The sequence below is a fragment of the Lolium rigidum genome, chromosome 4 (genome assembly GCF_022539505.1).
Source record: "Lolium rigidum isolate FL_2022 chromosome 4, APGP_CSIRO_Lrig_0.1, whole genome shotgun sequence".
Lineage (NCBI taxonomy): Eukaryota > Viridiplantae > Streptophyta > Magnoliopsida > Poales > Poaceae > Lolium > Lolium rigidum.
This window is the reverse complement of record NC_061511.1, coordinates 101101553-101121621: the sequence shown is the minus strand read 5'-3', so window position 1 is coordinate 101121621 and position 20069 is coordinate 101101553. Positions and strand designations below refer to the sequence as shown.

Sequence of the window (20069 nt, the reverse complement as noted above, 5' to 3'; positions counted from 1 at the left end):
TTAATAGACTAATTTAGAAGTTTAAACAAGTTTAGAAGACAAGACTTCTCAAAGAAGCCATTTAGAAGCCGAAAAGAAGCCCCCCTCAGTTTCTTTGATACTTGCCACTAGGTCCTAAAAAATAAAAATTACACCTATGTACACGGAGTAGATGCAAATGGCAAATGGCTACATTTCAACTTCATGGCATAGCAGGTGCGACGGGGGACTTCAGATAACAGTGTCTGAGACTACGAGCACAAAGACAATTCGTGAACCTCATGATATATTAGCAGATCCACCATCAAAGCCCAAACACCAAACTGTCCTCACACAGAAATCAGTGTTAATTTCGAAGAATGTGTCTCTTGGAAATCTAGTGTACGCCTTCGTGCCATCCTTTGTAATTCTTCGAGCTAATCTAATACAAGGAACAAGTTTCTTGCAAAAAAAAAATATACAATGTACAAAAAACAGCACATGAACGGCCACCCTGTAGAGCATTTTGGGCCCTTTATTAAGAAGAAAATTCGAGGAACTCAGTCTTTCTGAACACAATAGAGCACCTTGTACAGCTCAAGATAAGTCCCTAAAGAAAAGCACCAACATAAATTTAACCACACGGAAGTTTAATCATCACCACGTTTAACAAGATTCGGTAATTTTGCCTTAAGAGATTGTGCTTTCCAATTGAAGAACCAATACACGCACATCCTCAGAGTGGCCAGGATTTCAAGCACTTCAAATCCGAGTTGAACCGGTAAACTTGACCTGGAGAGACGCCGATAGTGGCAGAGTGGCTGCCATAGTGGACCCGCGCAAGCGAATTCTGGCTGCTGCCAGACCACAGCAGAGCTTCATGGAGGCTACCTTCCTTCCAGCAAATGTTAACCGTCAACCCGCCTCGTGCCTTCAGACCTTTAACAAAGCCTTGAGGCCACTTGTCACGGGGTAGAGCTGGGAGCAGGTACAGGTCACTCCCTGTGCTCTGCACCAGCATTTCTGATAATGCAGCTGGGAATCTGCAAGAGGAGGAGACCATTAGGACACATTGAATCGATTGCTACAAGTAAGTACGGTGATCACTATTATTTTAAATCCCTTTTAAGGGCATGCTTGGATTGACAATGTTTTTATGTGCTTACAGTTCGCTCGACCTACCGGGGAGCACAAAAAACTACGCTCAATCCAAGCATGGCCTAAGTGGTTAACAGTTTGTTTAGGCGCGTGTTTGAGAAAAGAAAACAGTTTTCAGCTTAGATCCATCGCGAGGTAATGCCTAATGGCTGACCCTCACCAAGTTGGTAAATTGGGTGGTTGGTCACACAGAGCTGTAGTTTTACGTCTCAAGATTCAATGAAATCATAGTACGGTAAGCAGCGGATCGAAACGATTGATTCGGCAGAGATGGTCTGGTTTACCCAAAATTTGCATCGATTTGGAATGGTGGATGTGCTGTGAACAAATTGCTGTATAGACCCCCTTCCTTTGAAACCTCATGTTCCGGATCAACCAAAGTGATTAGCTGCAGAATCATTTTGTATGCATGCTCACTGTTGTGAAGATGGGCCCACAGAGCCATCTTCCATGCAGTAGACCACCCAGGGCCTTCATCACCTAAAACAATAGAATAAGAATTCAACGCCAGGCAGCAAAGACAGGGAAAGTGATGGGTTCTTAAAACCGTGGCTATATCATGAACTAACCGTAAATGCAACAAATTTGAGATTCATACAGCAGTATGTTGTATCACTCTGTTCCACAATATAAGCCTTCTTAGCTTAGCAATCTATTTTAGCTAGCTAGAAAGGCTTATAACGTGGAACGGAGGGAGTAATTGTGGACAATAATACATACATACTACTTCTTCATCAGACTGAAAAGTAAGAATATAACAGCTCGTCATACAAGCAAACTGTATAAGAAAACTTCAACTTAGTTATACCATCAGATTATTTGAAATAAAATGTCTATGCAGCAACCCTTGGAAGCAGTTCACACAGGAAGCAGTTCACACAAATTCTGGCTAGGAGGTAATTTCAACATTTAAAGTGTATACACAACAAAGCAAAATTCTATTATCATCATCCTGAAACATGGTTACTGCTTATTTCAATTTTACATGAGAACAACAGCAGTTGATCCAATCCAGATATACATTGTTTAGTCTTCTACTATGAAGTGGATCAGCACTCAAGCTGATGCTGGATTACTGACACCTTTCCCAATGCCCATTCCTCTTATCTTCAACAGTTAACCCTCAAATCTCAGAAAAAGGCTGACGTGGCTTATGATGAGTACATATTGTGAGGAGGGAGTCTCAAGAGGTCATGATCTAGCTATTAGCTTTGCAAGCTGATATTTTCATTTTGATGGTTTCATTTGAAAGGTACCCAGACTAAAGTCTGAAAGCTTCAAAAAAAAGGAAAAAACTAATACTGCACTTTTCATATAGCAAAAAGGTAGTACCTCTTTTATAGAGACTATTGGCAACAGCTTTGCAGAGGTCAGGTGTTTGCTCCAGTGTCATGGTATGTCCAGGATAAAGACCAAACAGATGGGATACATGTCTGTGCTGAACCTCAGGATCCTTAAAATCTTGCGCCTATGCAAAAAAGATAAGTATTATGAAATTGAACATACGAATGTAATCACCTGAGAGATAAACAAATAGAAATATTAACTGACCCACTCCATGATAGTACCATCTCTGGAAATTTGTACTGGTGGGAGCCTTGGTAGTGCCTTTTTTATTCTCTGAACCACATCAGTGCTGGATTTTCCTAAAATCTGATAAGAAACATATGAATCCATCATGGCTTCAAGCATATACACATACACATACACATACATGTTCAAACGGGCTTCATTATAAGTCCATTATACTTTTGCAAAGCTATATACGTCATCCATATCATAAAGCATCTGCATACTCATGAAAACCGTCTTCTTTAAGAACAAAATGAAAAAGACTTACATCAGCAGATAGGAGAACAGCTGAAAAAACTTCTCTAATAACTGACATGTCCATAGTTGTTGAGTAGCTGACACACGCTTGCTTGCCATTTGGAGCAATAAAATAATGCTCAGGGGAAGTAGAAGGATTGGTTTCCAGATACCCTCTTTGCCCCTCAATCAACCAGGACAGCAGAAAGGAGGCAGATCCTTCCAGAAGGGGATAAGCTGTTTTCTCCAAAAATTGCTGCAAAGAAAGAACAGAATCACACCTGCTGCTTCTCCAATCTCTAGGTGAGATAACAGTTTGCGAAAAAACTGTCAATGTGGAATTCACCATATATATTCATGACATATTGACATTCTCTAAATCAATATCCATCAATCACAACACAGAGCATATTTTTAAGAGGATATTTCAATGCTATCGACCAGTCATAGCTGCTAAACACCATTACCTTTTGGTACAAGTTAACTAGACACAATCCAAGTTCGTTAGTGCTTCCTCTGATTTGGTTTAAGATTTCCTTTTTTACAAACTCTTTACAAATAAGAGGACTAGCATAACCGCAACAGAAAGGGAGATTAAGCTCCAACCTAAGCCAGTGATAACTATAAATTCTTATATCTACCTATGAGGTATGATCGAAATTTGTGGGTGATGCAAGAAAGTAATGCACATAAGTACTCGACGGCATTGTGTCCATGTCATCACTCACTTTGTCCATTGTAAAACTGTAGTGCTCCCACAGGTGTGTAGCCAGCCATGGCCCACCCATTGGCCATAGAGCCCAACTAGGATCACCAGCATCCGGTGATGTTTTCGCCCACAAGTCTGTGACTTGATGACTAACCCAACCATTAGCTCCGTAATTCACCTGTGAAGCAAATTTATCATTACCTTAAAAGGTTCCCTCACATAGGAGGTTCCAAAATATACAACAGGCCAATTTGGAACATCTAAACTGAATATATATGATCTAGTAATAAGTTAAAACACCAACTACATTCTTCAAGAATCTAATACACACAAACCATTTAATAGAGCTGTGTGGATGACTCATTAAGAAGATGTACAATTTTAACAGTTTCTTAAGGTGTAGTTCTTTCACTTTCATACTTAAGTACTAGGTTTAAATGCCTTAAAGTCCGCCACATTCCTGTGAAAAAATCAAGTAGCCAAAGTTTTGCTTAGACCTTATTTGGATGTGCAGCCAAGCAAACATAGCAATCGCTGAAAATTTCGTTTCCTAGGGCATGTTACCAATGTCACTTAAATTCATTTCGTTAGTTGTGCTTCTGGACGGCTCAGTGGGGGTTTCAGGTTGCCCCGGCTTCGCGAGGATATCCCTAAAGTGCAAAGCCAGTCCACAATACTGTTGGCTTGCCATCCTTTGTATTGATCATCAAGTATGTTTGTTTGTGAGACTCTGTACTAAAATACTTGCTTATAATACCATGCTACACAATTCATGGGTAGCTATAAAGGTCACTTTCTTGCTTGTCATGAAGCATGCTTCAATCAAGATGGGATTTCAGCAAGGTATGACCGTTGCCAGCTCTGGTGCTCCTTCCCCTCTTCCTCCCTCTCTATCTAGTCTCTAATGCTACCGACCGTAGCTCACTAGCTCTTAGCCTCTATAGTTTCATCTCGTGTAGCTGTTCAGGAGCGGTCATGGTTCACATTCTTATGACACTTCGAAGTGAGGTTGCAATGGCTAAAAAGGCATTAAGCCGAAAAATTGTATCTTTGCCCTCTAGTGCATTTGTAAGTGTTGCTTCATCAAGTTGAACAACGAGGCAATATACTACGCTGTTCCTAGTTTCCTACTTTGCAACTGCACATATTTATTTGCCAATTAAAAGAAATAGTACTGTAAAACATTGTCACCGTAGGTGGTTTTCGAAAATGCCGAATTTATGTAACCGTATCTGTCCATTACCGATACACGTATCCACAGTCCACATAGGTTCCCGAAACCCAGCCTGCCACTCCTCCCACGCCCAAAGCAGCCCATTCCGATCTTGCAGAACGGCGAGCGACATTAATCCTTCAACGTGTGGATACCTTTGAGACATTGCAACTGTGACACTTGGATGAACCATTCGAGAGAACTGCAAGGAGAAGGTAGTACAACTGCGCTGCACTGCCACGCTATATCGACTCCATTTCCGCTTCACGGGTTAAGGGTGCCTAGTGGTAATTTTTTATCTATTACTGCAGCAGTTCCTGGTTTACACGGTAGAATTTTCAATTTAAGTTAGTGTATCCTACCCATATACCTACAGTTTACCCAACATGGATGGTGATGTAGTTTTCAGACTATGTATGTGTGCATCATGTGACGTACAGGCCTGGTTTGAACTCTCTGGGGTGTTGTATCACCTTGATGTGTTGTTTGGAGTCAACAAAACTCTATGGGGAAATAAGTAATAGGTAAAGACTAAGAGATAGATTAGTGTAACTTCCGTACACATATACATGGCGTCACCGTTTCTTCTTGTTGGGCTGCAACGGTGCTGTAGGATACTAGGATCCAACGCCCGAGGAAATAGTAGTATTCAAAGGAAAACAAAAAGGAATACTCACAGAAATACAGGGTAGAGGACACACAGTTTTCAGAGACATTCTTTCATGAAAGTGGACTTACTTTTGATGTCTTAGCCCCATTGACTGAAAGGGAACCAATAAAGTCAAATAGTGGTTCTTGGCATTCACTAAGGTTACAAGGAAGTGATGGCCAGTAATTCATTTGTAGATTTATATTTGGATGGGGAGCTGCACTGCAAAGTGAAAGGAAAGATATATTGTGATCAAACTTAGATGACCAGAAAAGAGTAAAATAAATAATATCATCAATATGCTCGCACATAACTTACATTATAACACTACTATATTGCAGTAAATTCAACAGCAACTTGCTACAAACAGGGAACCAGCATTACCCGCAACAAAAATTACTTCAATACAAGATGGATAATACTATTAGTAGATCATTATTCCGAATGCACCAGATATTCTAAAACAATGATTCAATTATCGTTCCCAAAACATTTAGTTACATTGATTTTTACAAAGGTTCCCAAAACCTAAATTTGAGAAAATAATGTAGGAACTAAAGTTTCTGTGGATTTCTTCATATGCATTCAGTTTTGGGTGACAGTGTTAGGAGCACAGCGCCTGTTATAAGATTATATAAATATAATGGGAAAGCATTGGGCGATATGATTATAAGGTAATTGACTGCCCAAATTGTTAAGGGAATGACTGTGCATGTTTGATCACTGCTGCCAACTAACAACACCAACTCTTCACAGTGTCTTCACACTGGAAAGCATGCTTGACTTAGCATGTGATAGCATCATAGTGTGTATACATGAGAATCGTAATAATTAATCTAGAGAAGGAACAAATACAGCTCTAAACCTCAAAACTAAATCAAAACACCAGTTCCTATCTAACTTACAAAAATGTGCAAACAAAAACTTCTACCTGAGTTTTCTGAAACATATCAAGACAAAGGGTCACTTCTCACATTTGCGACCTATATTTTCAACATTTTGATGCAGAAGAGCTACAGATTGTTATGATACCTTTCAATTGTTTACAATTTGTTGCTTGTCATGCAAAAATGGTCATGTAGCACCCAACTGTGTGCAAGGAGAATCCATTTTCGCAGAGTTGGCCATTGTGAGTTGATACCCCATTTTATTAATACTATATGATGTATTCTCTTAATACACAAACTCTAAAAAACGTGACCCAGGTGAGCAGTTCAAGCTGTTTCCAGTTTAAAAGTCTAAAGCATAGTATCCAAAAATATATAAAACTGGAGCAAGGAACAAAGCAAGACAAGATATGTTGTAAGAACGTACTCCCATGGTGGCTCAGTGTCGTTGCTCCATATTCCTTGCAGATTGGCAATCTGAGTTCCAGGTCTCGAACAAGAAATGAGTAGATAGCGACCAAACTGGAACAGAAGTTCTACCAGAGAAGGATCTTCATCATGTATAAAACTTACAATTCTGTCCACCGTAGGCTTCTCTGAATTACTAAGCTCGTTTAACCTTGAGCAGGCAGCCATCTGTATAGCACAATCAGATACCGCGGTATCCTGAGAGATATTGTCTGGTGAGTGAGCTGAAGTGCTACCTCCAAGCATATCATTAGAGCCCCGTGAAAGTTGCAAGGATACACGCTGGAAAAGACTCTGGTAATCATCCGTGTGATAAGCTTTCAGCTGTGAATATGACATGCTCCTAGCCATATTTAATGTTGTGAATGCTGATGTTGTTGGATCCAGTGTTGATTCAGAAGGCTGGACAAATGGTCCTTCAAATGAGGTTGCAGCTGCAAGAAGCAAAACTACTGAGTCGGCACCATCAAGTTTCAGCATCTTATCATTCAATACTTGCACAGTGCCATTGGCACCACTCATCTGCAGGTAGAGAATAGCACAAAATCTAATTCCCTTGGAATGATCAAATGCGTTCTCATCTCCCGCAGGCCTCTCTCCTGGGCAGCTACCCTCCATGATTATTTCATTTGCATCTGTTACACGAATCCGGTGATCTAGTGGTGTAGCTAAAGATACTGTGCATGAGAGTGCTCCTGATTTGTCTGCAGAGATTTTAGTCGCAATTACTTGATGTGGATGCGAGGAGAAGTGTTCCCTTGAGTATGTTACTTCCCCAACATTATATGTGACATTTGCTGTTGCAGATTCCAGATCTAGGTATCTTTCATAATTTGTATACCTGATATCCTCACCAAAGGCAATGTTAATATCACCGAGAGGCTGGTAGACCTACAGTTATAACATAAGCAATGTTTGAATAATGATATAGCAACACAGCTCTTCAATCAACATAAAAAACAAAATATGTACCTGTGTCTGCTCACCAGACAGGTCATAAGCAACAGCTGTAGCTTCAGCATACTGTCCCTTGTCAACAAGGCTCCTAACATTAGAAAGAACAGCAGGAGCTTTGGGGTTTGTATAGTTACCAGGTCCACCCGTCCATAATGTGTCGTCTGCACCAACAGTTTTAAGATGAAGCAATGAAGTTTACAAATATATACATCATTAAAAAGAAAGCCAATATGAGTCTGCACATGTGAAAGGTGTACATAATTAGGCAAACAAGACAAAAAAGACATTCGCTCACAGGAAAACTGTAACAGAAGCAAGAAAAAAAAAAGACTTCCATTCCCACATCATCTTTTCAGAAAAGTTGTACAAAATCATCGCATTATACTTTTGGAGAACACATGCAAGATCAAGAAATATGGTCCATACCATGGTCATGGAAAAGTGTAAGATGAATGCTGGCATGAAGCATCTACAGAACAATGTACACATTCAGGCAGTGTTCTCAGAACTTCAAATCCATACAACTTCCAGTAAAAGTGCCAACTTTGATGATGGATTCAATAATAAAATACCAGGTATGGCTTCACTTTTTATTTTTCTATGCATATCAGAGCCTCCCCAATCCACCCATTATGTAATGTGAAAAGGATTAGTATTTATCAAGAAGCCTTCCATTGAACACAGCACGGAAGACAAATATGTGGCCAACTGTTGTCTACATCTACCGGTTGATCCAATGCTTGGACACTATCAACAACGATTTCACCACATCTAACAACACCCAAAAACAAGCATGCTCCAGCACCCATCTCCTTCGATAAACTGCCTCTCTCCGCTCGTTTGCTATTTGTCCATCGGTCTCTCCATTAAACTCCAACACAGAGGCTCGTCAGTGGGCAAGGGTGGGGGTGAGGACCTTGCTGAATTGCTTCCAGCGGTGAGGGTTAGTTTCTAGAGGCGTGGAATTGCAAACATGGGTGTAAAGTTACTCTTAGGACTTGTACGTAACTTTCTCTACCAATGCATCGAGATACAAAAGCTTTTGTGTTTTCTGGAGAGAGAAAATCCAACTCCAACACACTCACTTTCTACCTCCAGTGTGCTCACCGACCGCATGAGCATGAACATCTGCGGCAGAAGGTAATACGAGTAGGAAAGTTGTGCAGGTTGCCACATATGTCATTTCAAATTCCAACTTTCAGCATGTGTTCCAAAAAGTTTTAATTATATGTTTAGTGCATTTTGTTTGTTGTAGTAACACCGTCAGAACAAAAACCGACTTGTATGTATCACTACTAGAAGCCAACCCACATGTCGAATGCTTGTCCAGTCGCAGATTCACTACACCATCAGTTCAGGTAACATCACAATGTTGTGGGCATAATTTGACCAAAATTTTCCAGCAACAAAGTAGTATGATTATCCTGTCTGATAACTCCATAGATGTTAACTGTTATATACTTCCTCTGTTCCAATGAATAAGGCTTATATTTTTTTGAAAAGTCAAATCAAGTAAAGTTTGACCAAACTTTTGGAAAAATCTATCGACAAATATGATATTCTATAGATATCATATGAATATATTTATTGATATTGATTTTGTATTTTGCATGTTAATGATTTTTTGTAAAAACTTGGTCAAACTCTACATTGTTTGACTTTTCAAAAATAATATAAGCCTTATTCATTGGAACGGAGGTAGTAAAATGCATCTAATTACCACTGGGGTCTACCCTACAAGGCTACAACGCAAAACAAAACAATAACTTCACATACTGGTCAGTAGAGTAGTTATGTACTATTGTATTGTCCAACATGAAACCATCTTAGCATCTACTACAAAAAAACGCTTTGAAGTTTACAGATCTCAAAGTAACTTAAAAAAGGGTAGATTCATTCACCGGTTATGTAAAGCTAACCAAGAGTAAGTGCCAAGTTAGAACCTACTCCAGCAATGTTGCCTTTGCGGCCTTGGGATTGCTGCTTGTAAGCACCTGATCAAAGAAAATGAATGCTTCACAACTCTTTTGCGTTTTCTTGAAAAAAATGCTTCAAAAGGCATGCACTGGAAGAAGCAAGGATGCTTAATTTCTGCGTGATTTTGATACTTGTGATTCCAAATCCAACCAGGTCCTCTGTACTAAAACATAATCAATAAAAAGAAAGATGGTACATCCATCATCATAAGTGGGTTACTGCCTTACTGGTACAGGTCCAGAAGTTGATTGATCACTACTCAGATTATTAGATAGACGTGCGGGCAGAATAGGTTATGAGAGATATTGCAGCAGTTTTCGACAGAAACAAAACTGGCGAGCTCCTGTAAAATAGACTATACTACTGAAAACTGTTTGTAGCTCCCGAGCTCACTGGAGCTCCTTTAAAAAAAATCGAAAACGGGACACCTCCAAAAATTCTGAAAATATTTATACAAGTACATATACTCATCTAGTATGTAAGAATCAAGTTTTGACGAAATATATGTTTAACCATAAGAAGGGCCAGGTAGAGCACCATGTGCAACAGTGAGTATGCATGTGGAACAGGAAGAGTATGATGGAATTTAAAATATCGTGGGGATGTAAACATATGGTGAGAATAATTGTGCAATTAGTTGTGAGTGATTATAAGGTGCAGTGTTCCAACTTACTTTCTCGTCCATTAGATTAGTTCATTTTTGGATGGCCTAGACTGATTGGATCAAACCAAACTCGTGCTTTGTGTATTGTTTACTAATGAGATTACCAGGTCAAATATTGGGATGTGATATTCAGAGGTTTGGTCATCTAATTTCAGCGAACTGTTGACTCCATAATTTTCAATATTCCAAAAGAATAACTAGAAAAAATAATTTCTGGTAAAATCTTGATATTAACATTGATGAGTAATAAATTTCTAATATTGAGTTATAAAAGCGTATCTTTGCTTCAAACGTTTTGCAAAGGATTATTGGAGGATTTTTAATCCTCAGGCCCTGCTTGGGGGATATGAACTAGCTAAGTATGGTAGTAGAGTGAGGTGTGTGTGTGTGTGTGTGTGTGTTACAAGGATCAGTCCCTCCCTGCGATGAGTAAATGGTCATGATTGATTGTAGTCCGGTTGTAACCTGAACACTATGCCATAAGCAATACACATCCATTTTCAAAATATAAAGCGTAAAATGTTGACTAAAGAGTGGGACTACAGCAGATTAAATTAAGCCTTGAGAAGATGGAAGGGGGTCGGATAATTACGGTTGAGTTGGAGCCTCTCGGAGGCAACGCCGCCCCAGACCAGGGCGCCAAGACGGCCGTTACCGATCGGCGCTGCGTCAGTGAAGTACCTTGCCGGGGACGCGAATACCACCTTCAGAGGCCGCGCATCCTCCACCGGCCACCCCGCCGCCGCAGAGGCCGCTTCCGCTTCCTGCGGTGGACGCACCCAGATCCAGTCGCCGCCTGCGTCGTTGCCGTCATCTCCATCCATGGGGAAACAGCTCGTCCAGGAGGAGTGACGGGCGTAGCTACACTACAAAGGAAGCGGTATCAGGACTGACAGACAGGACAGGTGAAGCGTGGAGCGCGGATCTAGGATGTGTTTGTCCGGTAAGAGCTAAGCTAGGTAAATCTACTAGTAGTAGTCTTGAGAAACCAGTAGCGACAAATAGATTATTGCCATTGGTTTCATCTCTCTATTCATGCACTCTCCCTGTCCCTAAAATAATAAGCGCAAGCGTTTAACTTTGACCAAGACTTTGTTTAACACTACACAGTTTATGTCATACAAATTTGACATACTAGTTAGATTCATATTCGAAATAAGCTTCAAATGGCATCATTTCCTTGCACATAATACACATTTTATTGCCCAAATGATTGATGATTGTTTGATAGAGCACCATTTGTATCGTACTATCTCTCCCAAGATTGATGGCAAATCCACTCTAGAGAACTGCATCGTCGCAGTGTTGAGAATGAGTATCCACTCACAAATTAGAGATAAGAATAATTAGATGAATGTAGAGCTAAAATTACTTCATTGTCAGGTATGTGTAGTGCAGGTTTTTGTACGCTTAAACATTGCAGTTTTTTTTTTGATGTAACCATATATTTCATTACACAATCTGTTTACAGAGATTATACATATGGTCACCACACAAGATAAACATTTGCATCAAGCAACTTTGCACAAGAAAACTCACAAGAAGTAAAACTACAAATTCACCCTTGGAGAAACCTGTGCCTCGCCGAAACATCGTCCATCTTCCTCCACTGCCACCATGGTAGCGCTGGAAAAAGAGGCGAACAACCACCACACCTATATCTGGGAGAGCACCATCGCATTCAATGATGCTTTTGAGCCGATGAACCGGGTCGTCGCGGAGGACGAGCCCGAGACTTTGTGGCACGTCGGCCGGGGATCTTCCCCATGGTCACCGGATCCCAACACCGTCATCATCTCCGGACTCGGTCGAAGAAGACAAACGATGCCGCATGCCGTCATCCTCACACCCAACTGCAAGACGCCAGACATAACTGCAGCAGCCAACGGAATCGTCACCCGCGAGAGTGCCGAACGCCAACCGCCAGACACGAATCTTACCAGATCCGAAGACCGGCAAGAAGACCAGGCCACCTGCCCTCCGACGTCACCGGTTAGAGCGACGCCGAGATGGAGAAAGAGCAGAGGCAAATTATTCCGACGCGACACAATCTTCTCCATAGAACGGCGCCCCAAGAAAACACTTGCCAATAGCTACTGGCCGGAGCCGATACTCCGGGGTCCCCATCCCCTCCCGTCACCGGAACGGCCGACGGAGGAGGCAGGGACCGACGGCTGGCCGGTGTAGTTTGGGCAGAGATCGCCCGTTGTCGGAGCGGTTCCTGTTTCGTGGGAGCGGTTCCTATACCAAGAGAGGCATATGAGGTTGGAAAAAACCCAATAACGCCTATGTTTCGTGGGAGTTGTAAACATTGCAGCTTATGTTCACATGTCGCTGGTTTAGTACTATTGGTCTACTCAATAACGCCTGCCAATATGATTCTTTGGTTGCTCCAAGTTTACTTGTGGATTAAGAAATGTCAATCACCATAGATTTTTGCTTTGTAGAATCAAAACCGATAACTGAGTTTACAACTTTTTTTCAGTTTGGTTCATTGACAGGAAACAATGTACTCCCTCCATCTCACTGAATTTGTTTAAACATTTGTCTGATGTATCTAGACACTAAATAGCATCTAGATACATTCAAATTTTGACAAAACTCAGTTTCATGAGACGGACGGAGTATTATCTAACAAATAGATATGATGAGATGTAGTTTATGTTAACTTAATGTACTACTACCCTTTTGAATTTCTTCATCATCGTTTTATTTCTTGTTTATTTGGTTCTCCATAAAAGGTGATTTTTTATGGAGTGATGTTTTTGCGCTTATGGTAGCATATGTTCCCTTTATTTTAAAATATATCTTAGACATATTTTGAAATATTAAAAAATTGGAACAAAAATTCTGCACGTACATCTTTATATGCTACACACCCACAAAGTCGTTCAATGAAAAATCGACTTGTCATGTGTGAAAAAACAAATTTTGGTGCTAAAAATAAGGATTTTTACAAGATAAATTTTCTCTTTTTTAGATAGATCATAAAAAATATCGGTTTTCGCGAAACTTGACGAACACACATATATTGTGAAGGTGTACATGTAAAAAAAATTGTTAGAGGAAGTATATGATCCCGGTAGCCGAATTGAATTTCTGAAAAAATGGAATGCTATAAAATGATCAACAAGGATGTTTAAAATGATCAACGAGGATGCTTCAAAAGAAGAATCTCATTCCTAGTTACTATGTATAGTTAGTTCCTTTTTCCCGAGCCGGCTCTCTGCATTGTCCATTTCCTGGACCGTCGGCGCACGGGCTGGACGGCGATGCCGGGAGCCTGGACGAAAAGCCCCCGTATTTGAGCGCATCTACCTCGGCGAGCCTGGCCGCATCTTCGCCTGATCCCTCCGCGCCCTCGTCGAAGTTGCGCGCGTAGCTGCGGGCGTCGTACTGGAGGTCCACGGGTCGTCGGCGGCCGTGCCTTGTCGAGCCGAAGCTATGCGCCCGGATCCAGGCCGACGGTGACTTGATCAGTGAAGGCGACGCCGGCCGGTCACCATGCGCGTGGGACGTGGAGTTGGAGGTAGGGGATGGCCCGAAGCAGCCGACGAAGCAGCCGGAGGCGGCAACAGGGGGTACTTCGACGTTGAGGTGATGGTGCCGCTTGTGCTTGACTTCTTGAGATTCCGGGGTGGGGCCTGCACGGTGGTGGTCCGCCATGACCTTCCTATGGTTTTTTCATTTCTCTTGTGCCAAAGCAGGAAATTATTTTCATTTTCTGGTGAAGCTGTGAGGATTAGAGGATTTCCCGGTTTCTTGCATCCTTGGGAAACTGCCATTGTCTAAAAATAGGTCCTCAAACTTTTAGTGTTGAGTGACAGCAACAAAAAATAGCTTTCTAGGATCATGACTTTGATCAAGAGTCAACTGTGAATTAATTGTGCAAAAATATTCACCATTTAAATGATTTTCTTGCAAAGTGCCATTGTTGCAGTTTACGGAGTAGCCTTTCGCTATGAATCACCAAGTTGGACATAACCACTTTGAGATGTTATGGTGTATTCGTAATTTGTTAGTTTTAAGTACAATGTATATGCATGTCCTAGATTCGAGGTATTTGCAAGTTCTTGAGATGTGCATCAAATTCCAACGAACCGGCTAATGAGAGAGGAGGCGATTCAAACAAGTCTAGGGTTTTAGTCTTTCTCGCCGGCGCCAGCGCCGGTCCATCCCACCTCTGGTGGCCTTGAAGTTTTAGAGGTGTGACAGACCACGGCTCCGCGGGAAGATTCATGTTTCTTTTTTAAGGTAGTTTCAATGCCTTCTTTAAGATGGTGTGGCGGCAGCGACATCCTGAAATCAAAATAAGATCCTCCTCACCCTATGCTCGCTTTGGTGCTGGGTCTGGCACAGATGGAGGGTGTGTCGTGTTGTCTTCCCAACGAATCTCCTAGGATTCAGTTGGTGTTTTTTTTGTATGGTTGCAAGTTTAGCTCTTATGATCTACAATTCTAATCTTTGATAATGGTTGTTGCTCTAATGCACTAGTCTTTTGGGGCATTAACAAAAAAAAGTTGTGTACGCATACTATCACAAGCTCTACCACGACAAGCTTTTTTCGATAGCGGCAAGGGAGGGGAGAGGACAACGACGCACCTTCGGCTCTCTCTAGTGTTCATAGTTATGGCTATGTGATCTGAATTAAAGAAGGCATGAATGCTAAGCTTGATGCAACGAGAACATCTAGGGCTCTTGATGACTACATGCCGATAGATGGTGTAGAACTCTGAAGTTGTGTGCTCATCAAGTCAAAGACTTACGCCAAGATCCTCCTCAACTTACAATCTTCAGAGGCACACTAGTACAAACAAGGGCTTTTGCACCGGTTCGTAATGGCCATATGCATCAGATGGCGAACCGGTGCAAAAGCCCACCCCCCCCCCCTTTTTGCACCGGTTCAGTTACGAACCGGTGCTAAAGGGGGCACCACGTGGCCCGTTGTGGAGCGCCCGGGGTTGTGCCGGGGCAGGGTTATGGTGCCCTTCCCTGCCGCGGCAGACTCTGCTGCGGCAGGGAATTGCACTAAAACGCTGCCGCGGCAGGAAATTTACACTAAAACGTTGCCGCGACAGACTCTGCCTCCATTCGAAACACGTTATAATGCAGACACATATATATAGGAAACCATTATATTACATATATCGATCGAAGTGACACGTACATGCATATATATGTCTATATCAACTTTCAAAATAATTTCTATTCAATATTGGATGGTGGGCACATAGTGTTCTCCGTCTGGAGCTATGACTTGCTCAAGTAAGAATCCCGCCAGTTCTTCTTGAATTGCTCGTACACGCTTGGTTGCTAGAAGACCGTTCCACAACTTTTGGATCTAATAATTTCAAGAAGGTACGGTGGTCAGTATATATATATATATGTGTGTGTTGAAGCACAAGGTGATAAAATAAAGTCATGAATGTTGTTTACGTACATCAAGTTGTTCCAAAATTTTGGTCACATGGTGGGTATTCTGGCGAATGAACTCGCAAACATAGAACCCGCATAAATTATTCCCGTCCTCTTGCCTCAATCACTTTACGAGAACAAAGTTCAATCAAAATAATAATCAAGGATAATAATAATGGTATTGAAACTAGAATCAAAGAGATGCGCGGCCTAGCTAGTAGTACTTACCGGTACAGGTTTTATTCGAAGCTCTTTATTCCGTAAATCCGGGGCCTTGTTGGCGAACCGTTTCCAAGCCTTCTGGAGGATATCAGCCATGTCCCCCCACGCCTCAAGGGGTTTACTCTTCGAGTCCATGAGTTCTACTACTCCGGTGTCGGGTTCAATGACTAGCAGGATATAGTGAAACCTACGGACACATATACATATATGCATAACTCATCAATTACACTTAACACATGGAGTAAGCGAAAAAGATTTAATGTGTGAAGACAGTAACACTCACGCGAAGTTGTAAGGAAATAGTATTCCCCTTCTGTATGAGTTTTTCCTTAAGGCATATACCAAGTTATTCTCTGTGTCCTTGGGAGAGTTGTTGACAGTATACCCATTCACGGTATATGAGTCAATGAACCCAAGATCATAGATTTGCCCCTTACGGCATTCGCGGATATTCATTCTGCATAATATAGTGAGAGTATAGTTATATGCATGCATGCAATGGACGAGCCGCGGTAGAGACTTAATTACATAAATAATACTTACAGACAATAGGTACTCAGCAGAGATTTGTCGAGGGTGTCTTGATTGAATAACTGAAAGAGTGAATTCCACTTTTTACCCTGCAGTTGTGCATTTGTGACACATATTACCCCATTTAGTGGAACTTCTACCAAATTATCCCATTTCGAACACTTTAAACATGGTTTAACCCCAATTTAGCATCTTGCTTGTTAATGTTAGATAGGATAGGCATGATACGTCGATGTGAAGCGAAAAAATATGTAAATATCAGAGAGCTTAATGGACGATTATGTCCAAACTTTCTTAATCCATATGTTTCATTCATCACTATCGTCTTGATATTTTCGTACCCCGAGCATCACCTAATACCTTGCCCAATGTACACACACAAAAGAACAAGGGTCCAAAGCTTTTAAAATGGGCAATCTACATGAGTTTTTACACCGCGGGTTAATTAGTGTCACAAATGCACAACAGCAGGGTAAAAAGTGGAATTCACTCTAACTGAAATAATTCACAAAATTCGATGTTCATCACGTTAGTTCGCCCGTAGTGCTCATCTTTGATTGCCACCATGATCCAGTTCTGACCGTCCTTACATGCATCCAAGTACCAATTATGCAGTCTTCGCAGTTTGTGTTGATAGATTAGGCAACTCCTCAGCTCTGACGAGAGGTTGCACGTACTTGTACTGGTATGCTATTTGGATATCATCCTTGTGAATGAATTCGAGGCGGCTTAAGTACTCAGGAATACTCATACCATTTGCATCTGCCTCGTCTTTGTATAGTGCTACCAGCGTCGGATCAAGGCAGTCTATGATATCGGGATACACATTGAGCGGGGGGCACGAGTTTTTCTGGGTTCCAAGCTGAGGAACTGGTTTTCCTTCTACCTTACTCTTTTGCCACCGCTCTTTTGCTACCACATTTGACTTGAAAATAGACCAGTCATAATTCGATGAAAGACTTGGCTCAGGTTGATGAAGGTTCTTCAGCATTTTCAACTTTTTTCCCTTGGATATAGCTGGCTCCGGCTCAGGTTGTGGCTTTTTCTTGCCAAACTTGGATTTCATGTGTTGTTCCTTTGCGATCTTGTCATTTTCCTCATTTGTATAGTCATAAGGTCGCTTGGGAGGAACCTTAGGTAGTCTTGGGAGGGGCTCTAGTCGGCGTGTCGGTGATCGGTTACGACTCATTTCCGGAGCGCTCCGCTTTTTGCTCTTAGACTAAGTGGTGGGCTGCGGCAGCGGAGAAGGCTCACGCGGCGGCAGAGAAGGCTGGCGCGATGGAGACGGCTGACGCACTGGAGACGGCTGCATCGGTGGAGAATGTTGGCTCAGTGGAGACCTTGTTGGCGCCTTCCAACCCGGAATCTGATATGGGGTGGCCCGATCTTCTCAGTAAGCAACGGTGGTGATGATGATCACGGGATGATAGCAGCGGAGGAACACGACGATGTAGTGGATGATAATTGATGTCTACGCACGCTTCTATTCCTGTAGACAGTGTTGGGCCTTCAAGAGTAGAGGTTTGTAGAACAGCAGCAAGTTTCCCTTAAGTGAATCACCCAAGGTTTATCGAACTCATAGAGGTAGAGGTCAAAGATATCCCTCTCAAGCAACCCTGCAATTACGATACAAGAAGTCTCTTGTGTCCCCAACACACCTAATACACTTGTCAGATGTATAGGTGCACTAGTTCGGCGAAGAGATAGTGAAATACAAGTAATATGGATGATTGTAAGTAATAATTGCAATCTGAAATAAAGATGGCAGCAAGCAAACATGTAACAGAACTTGTTGGAAACGGTGTTTCAATGCTTAGAAACAAGGCCTAGGGATCTTACTTTCACTAGTGGACACTCTCAACAATGATCACATAAATAAATAACTTCTCTTCCTTTGTGCTACTTCAAACACTCTCTTGTTGGATAACAAACACCATTCATTGTGTAGGGCTACAAGAGCTCCCTCAAGCCGGAGTAAACAAGCTCCACAATATTCGGAGTTCATATTAAAGTAACCTCTAGAGTGCATAATAGACCGTTGCAATTTAGACCGAGTACTAACATAGCATACACACTGTCAACAATAGCTATGAAAGGGGGAATAGATCGCATCAATACTATCATAGTAATAGTTAACTCCATAATCTACAAGAGATTACAATCATAACCTACGCCAAGTACTACATGATGCACACACTGTCCACATTACATCATGAAGGAGGAATAGACTACTTTAATAACATCACTAGAGTAGCACATAGATTAATAGTGATACAAAGCTCATGATCACATAAAGATCACATGGGAGAGAGAGATGAACCACATAGCTACCGGTAGAGCCCTTAGCCTCGGGGGAGAACTACTCCCTCCTCATCATGGGAGACAGCAACGGCGATGAAGATGGCGGTGGTGTCGATGGAGATGACTCCGGGGGCAATTCCCCGTCCCGGTGGCGTGCCAGAACAGAGACTCCTGTCCCCCGAAACGGAGTTTCGCGATGGCGGCGGCGTCCCTGGAGTCTTTCTGGAGTTTCGTCAATTGGTATCGGGTTTTTAGGTCGCGAGGGACTTTATAGGCAAGAGGCGGCGTCGGAGGGGCACCAGGGCGCCCTCCCCATAGGCCGGCGCGGCCAGGGGTCCACCCGCGTGGCCCTGTGGTCTGGGGGCCCTGGGCCTCCACTCCGTCTCCCCTTCGGTGTTCTGGTCCGTCTTGGTGAAATAAGATGTTTGGCTTTCGTTTCGTCGAATTCCGAGAATATTGCTCGAACAGCCTTTCTGGAACCAAAAACAGCAGAAAACAGGATCTGACACTTCGGCATCTTGTTAATAGGTTAGTTCCGGAAAATGCATCAAAACGATATAAAGTATGGATAAAACATGTAGATATTGTCATAAAACTAGCATGGAACATCAGAAATTATAGATACGTTGGAGACGTATCAAGCATCCCCAAGCTTAGTTCCTACTCGCCCTCGAGTAGGTAAACGATAACAAGGATAATTTCTGAAGTGACATGCTATCATAATCTTGATCAATACTATTGTAAAGCATATGAGATGAATGAAGTGATTCAAAGCAATGGTAAAGATAATGACTAAACAACTGATCATATAGCAAAGACTTTTCATGAATAGTACTTTCAAGACAAGCATCAATAAGTCTTGCACAGGAGTTAACTCATAAAGCAATAAATTCTTAGTAGAAAGTTTTGAAGCAACACAAAGGAAGATATAAGTTTCAGCAGTTGCTTTCAACTTCAACATGTGTATCTCATGGATGATTGTCAACACAAAGTAATATGATGAATGCAAATAAGCAAGTATGTAGGAATCAATGCACACAGTTGACACAAGTGTTTGCTCCTAAGATAGAAAGAAGATAGGTAAACTGACTCAACATAAAGTAAAAGAATGGCCCTTCGCAGAGGGAAGCATGGATTACTATTTTTGTGCT

The 20069-nt window shown here is 41.8% G+C and overlaps 1 protein-coding gene across 1 annotated transcript; it reads right to left on the bottom strand.

Annotated features, from left to right (window-relative positions):
• Window positions 1-473: 473 nt before the first annotated feature.
• On the bottom strand, window positions 474-11341 carry LOC124650021 (alpha-L-fucosidase 2-like). Its single transcript, XM_047189587.1, has 10 exons — window positions 11042-11341; window positions 7824-7969; window positions 6811-7742; window positions 5586-5718; window positions 3654-3812; window positions 2957-3181; window positions 2668-2769; window positions 2449-2584; window positions 1401-1596; window positions 474-1001 (listed from the first exon to the last, which is right to left on the bottom strand). The coding sequence occupies exons 1-10, from the start codon at window positions 11271-11273 to the stop codon at window positions 695-697; spliced, it is 2568 nt and encodes an 855-aa protein (XP_047045543.1). The 5' UTR covers window positions 11274-11341; the 3' UTR covers window positions 474-694.
• Between the last annotated feature and the right edge of the window lie 8728 nt (window positions 11342-20069).

Coding starts and splice junctions, on each gene's coding strand:
- LOC124650021 (XM_047189587.1), bottom strand. CDS start 11,273: ATGGATGGAGATGACGGCAACGACGCAGGCGGCGACTGGATCTGGGTG. Junction 5,719..6,810: donor GACACTGAGCCACCATGGGA/GTACGTTCTTAC, acceptor TTCACTTTGCAG/TGCAGCTCCCCATCCAAATA. Junction 1,597..2,448: donor CAATAGTCTCTATAAAAGAG/GTACTACCTTTT, acceptor CTATTGTTTTAG/GTGATGAAGGCCCTGGGTGG.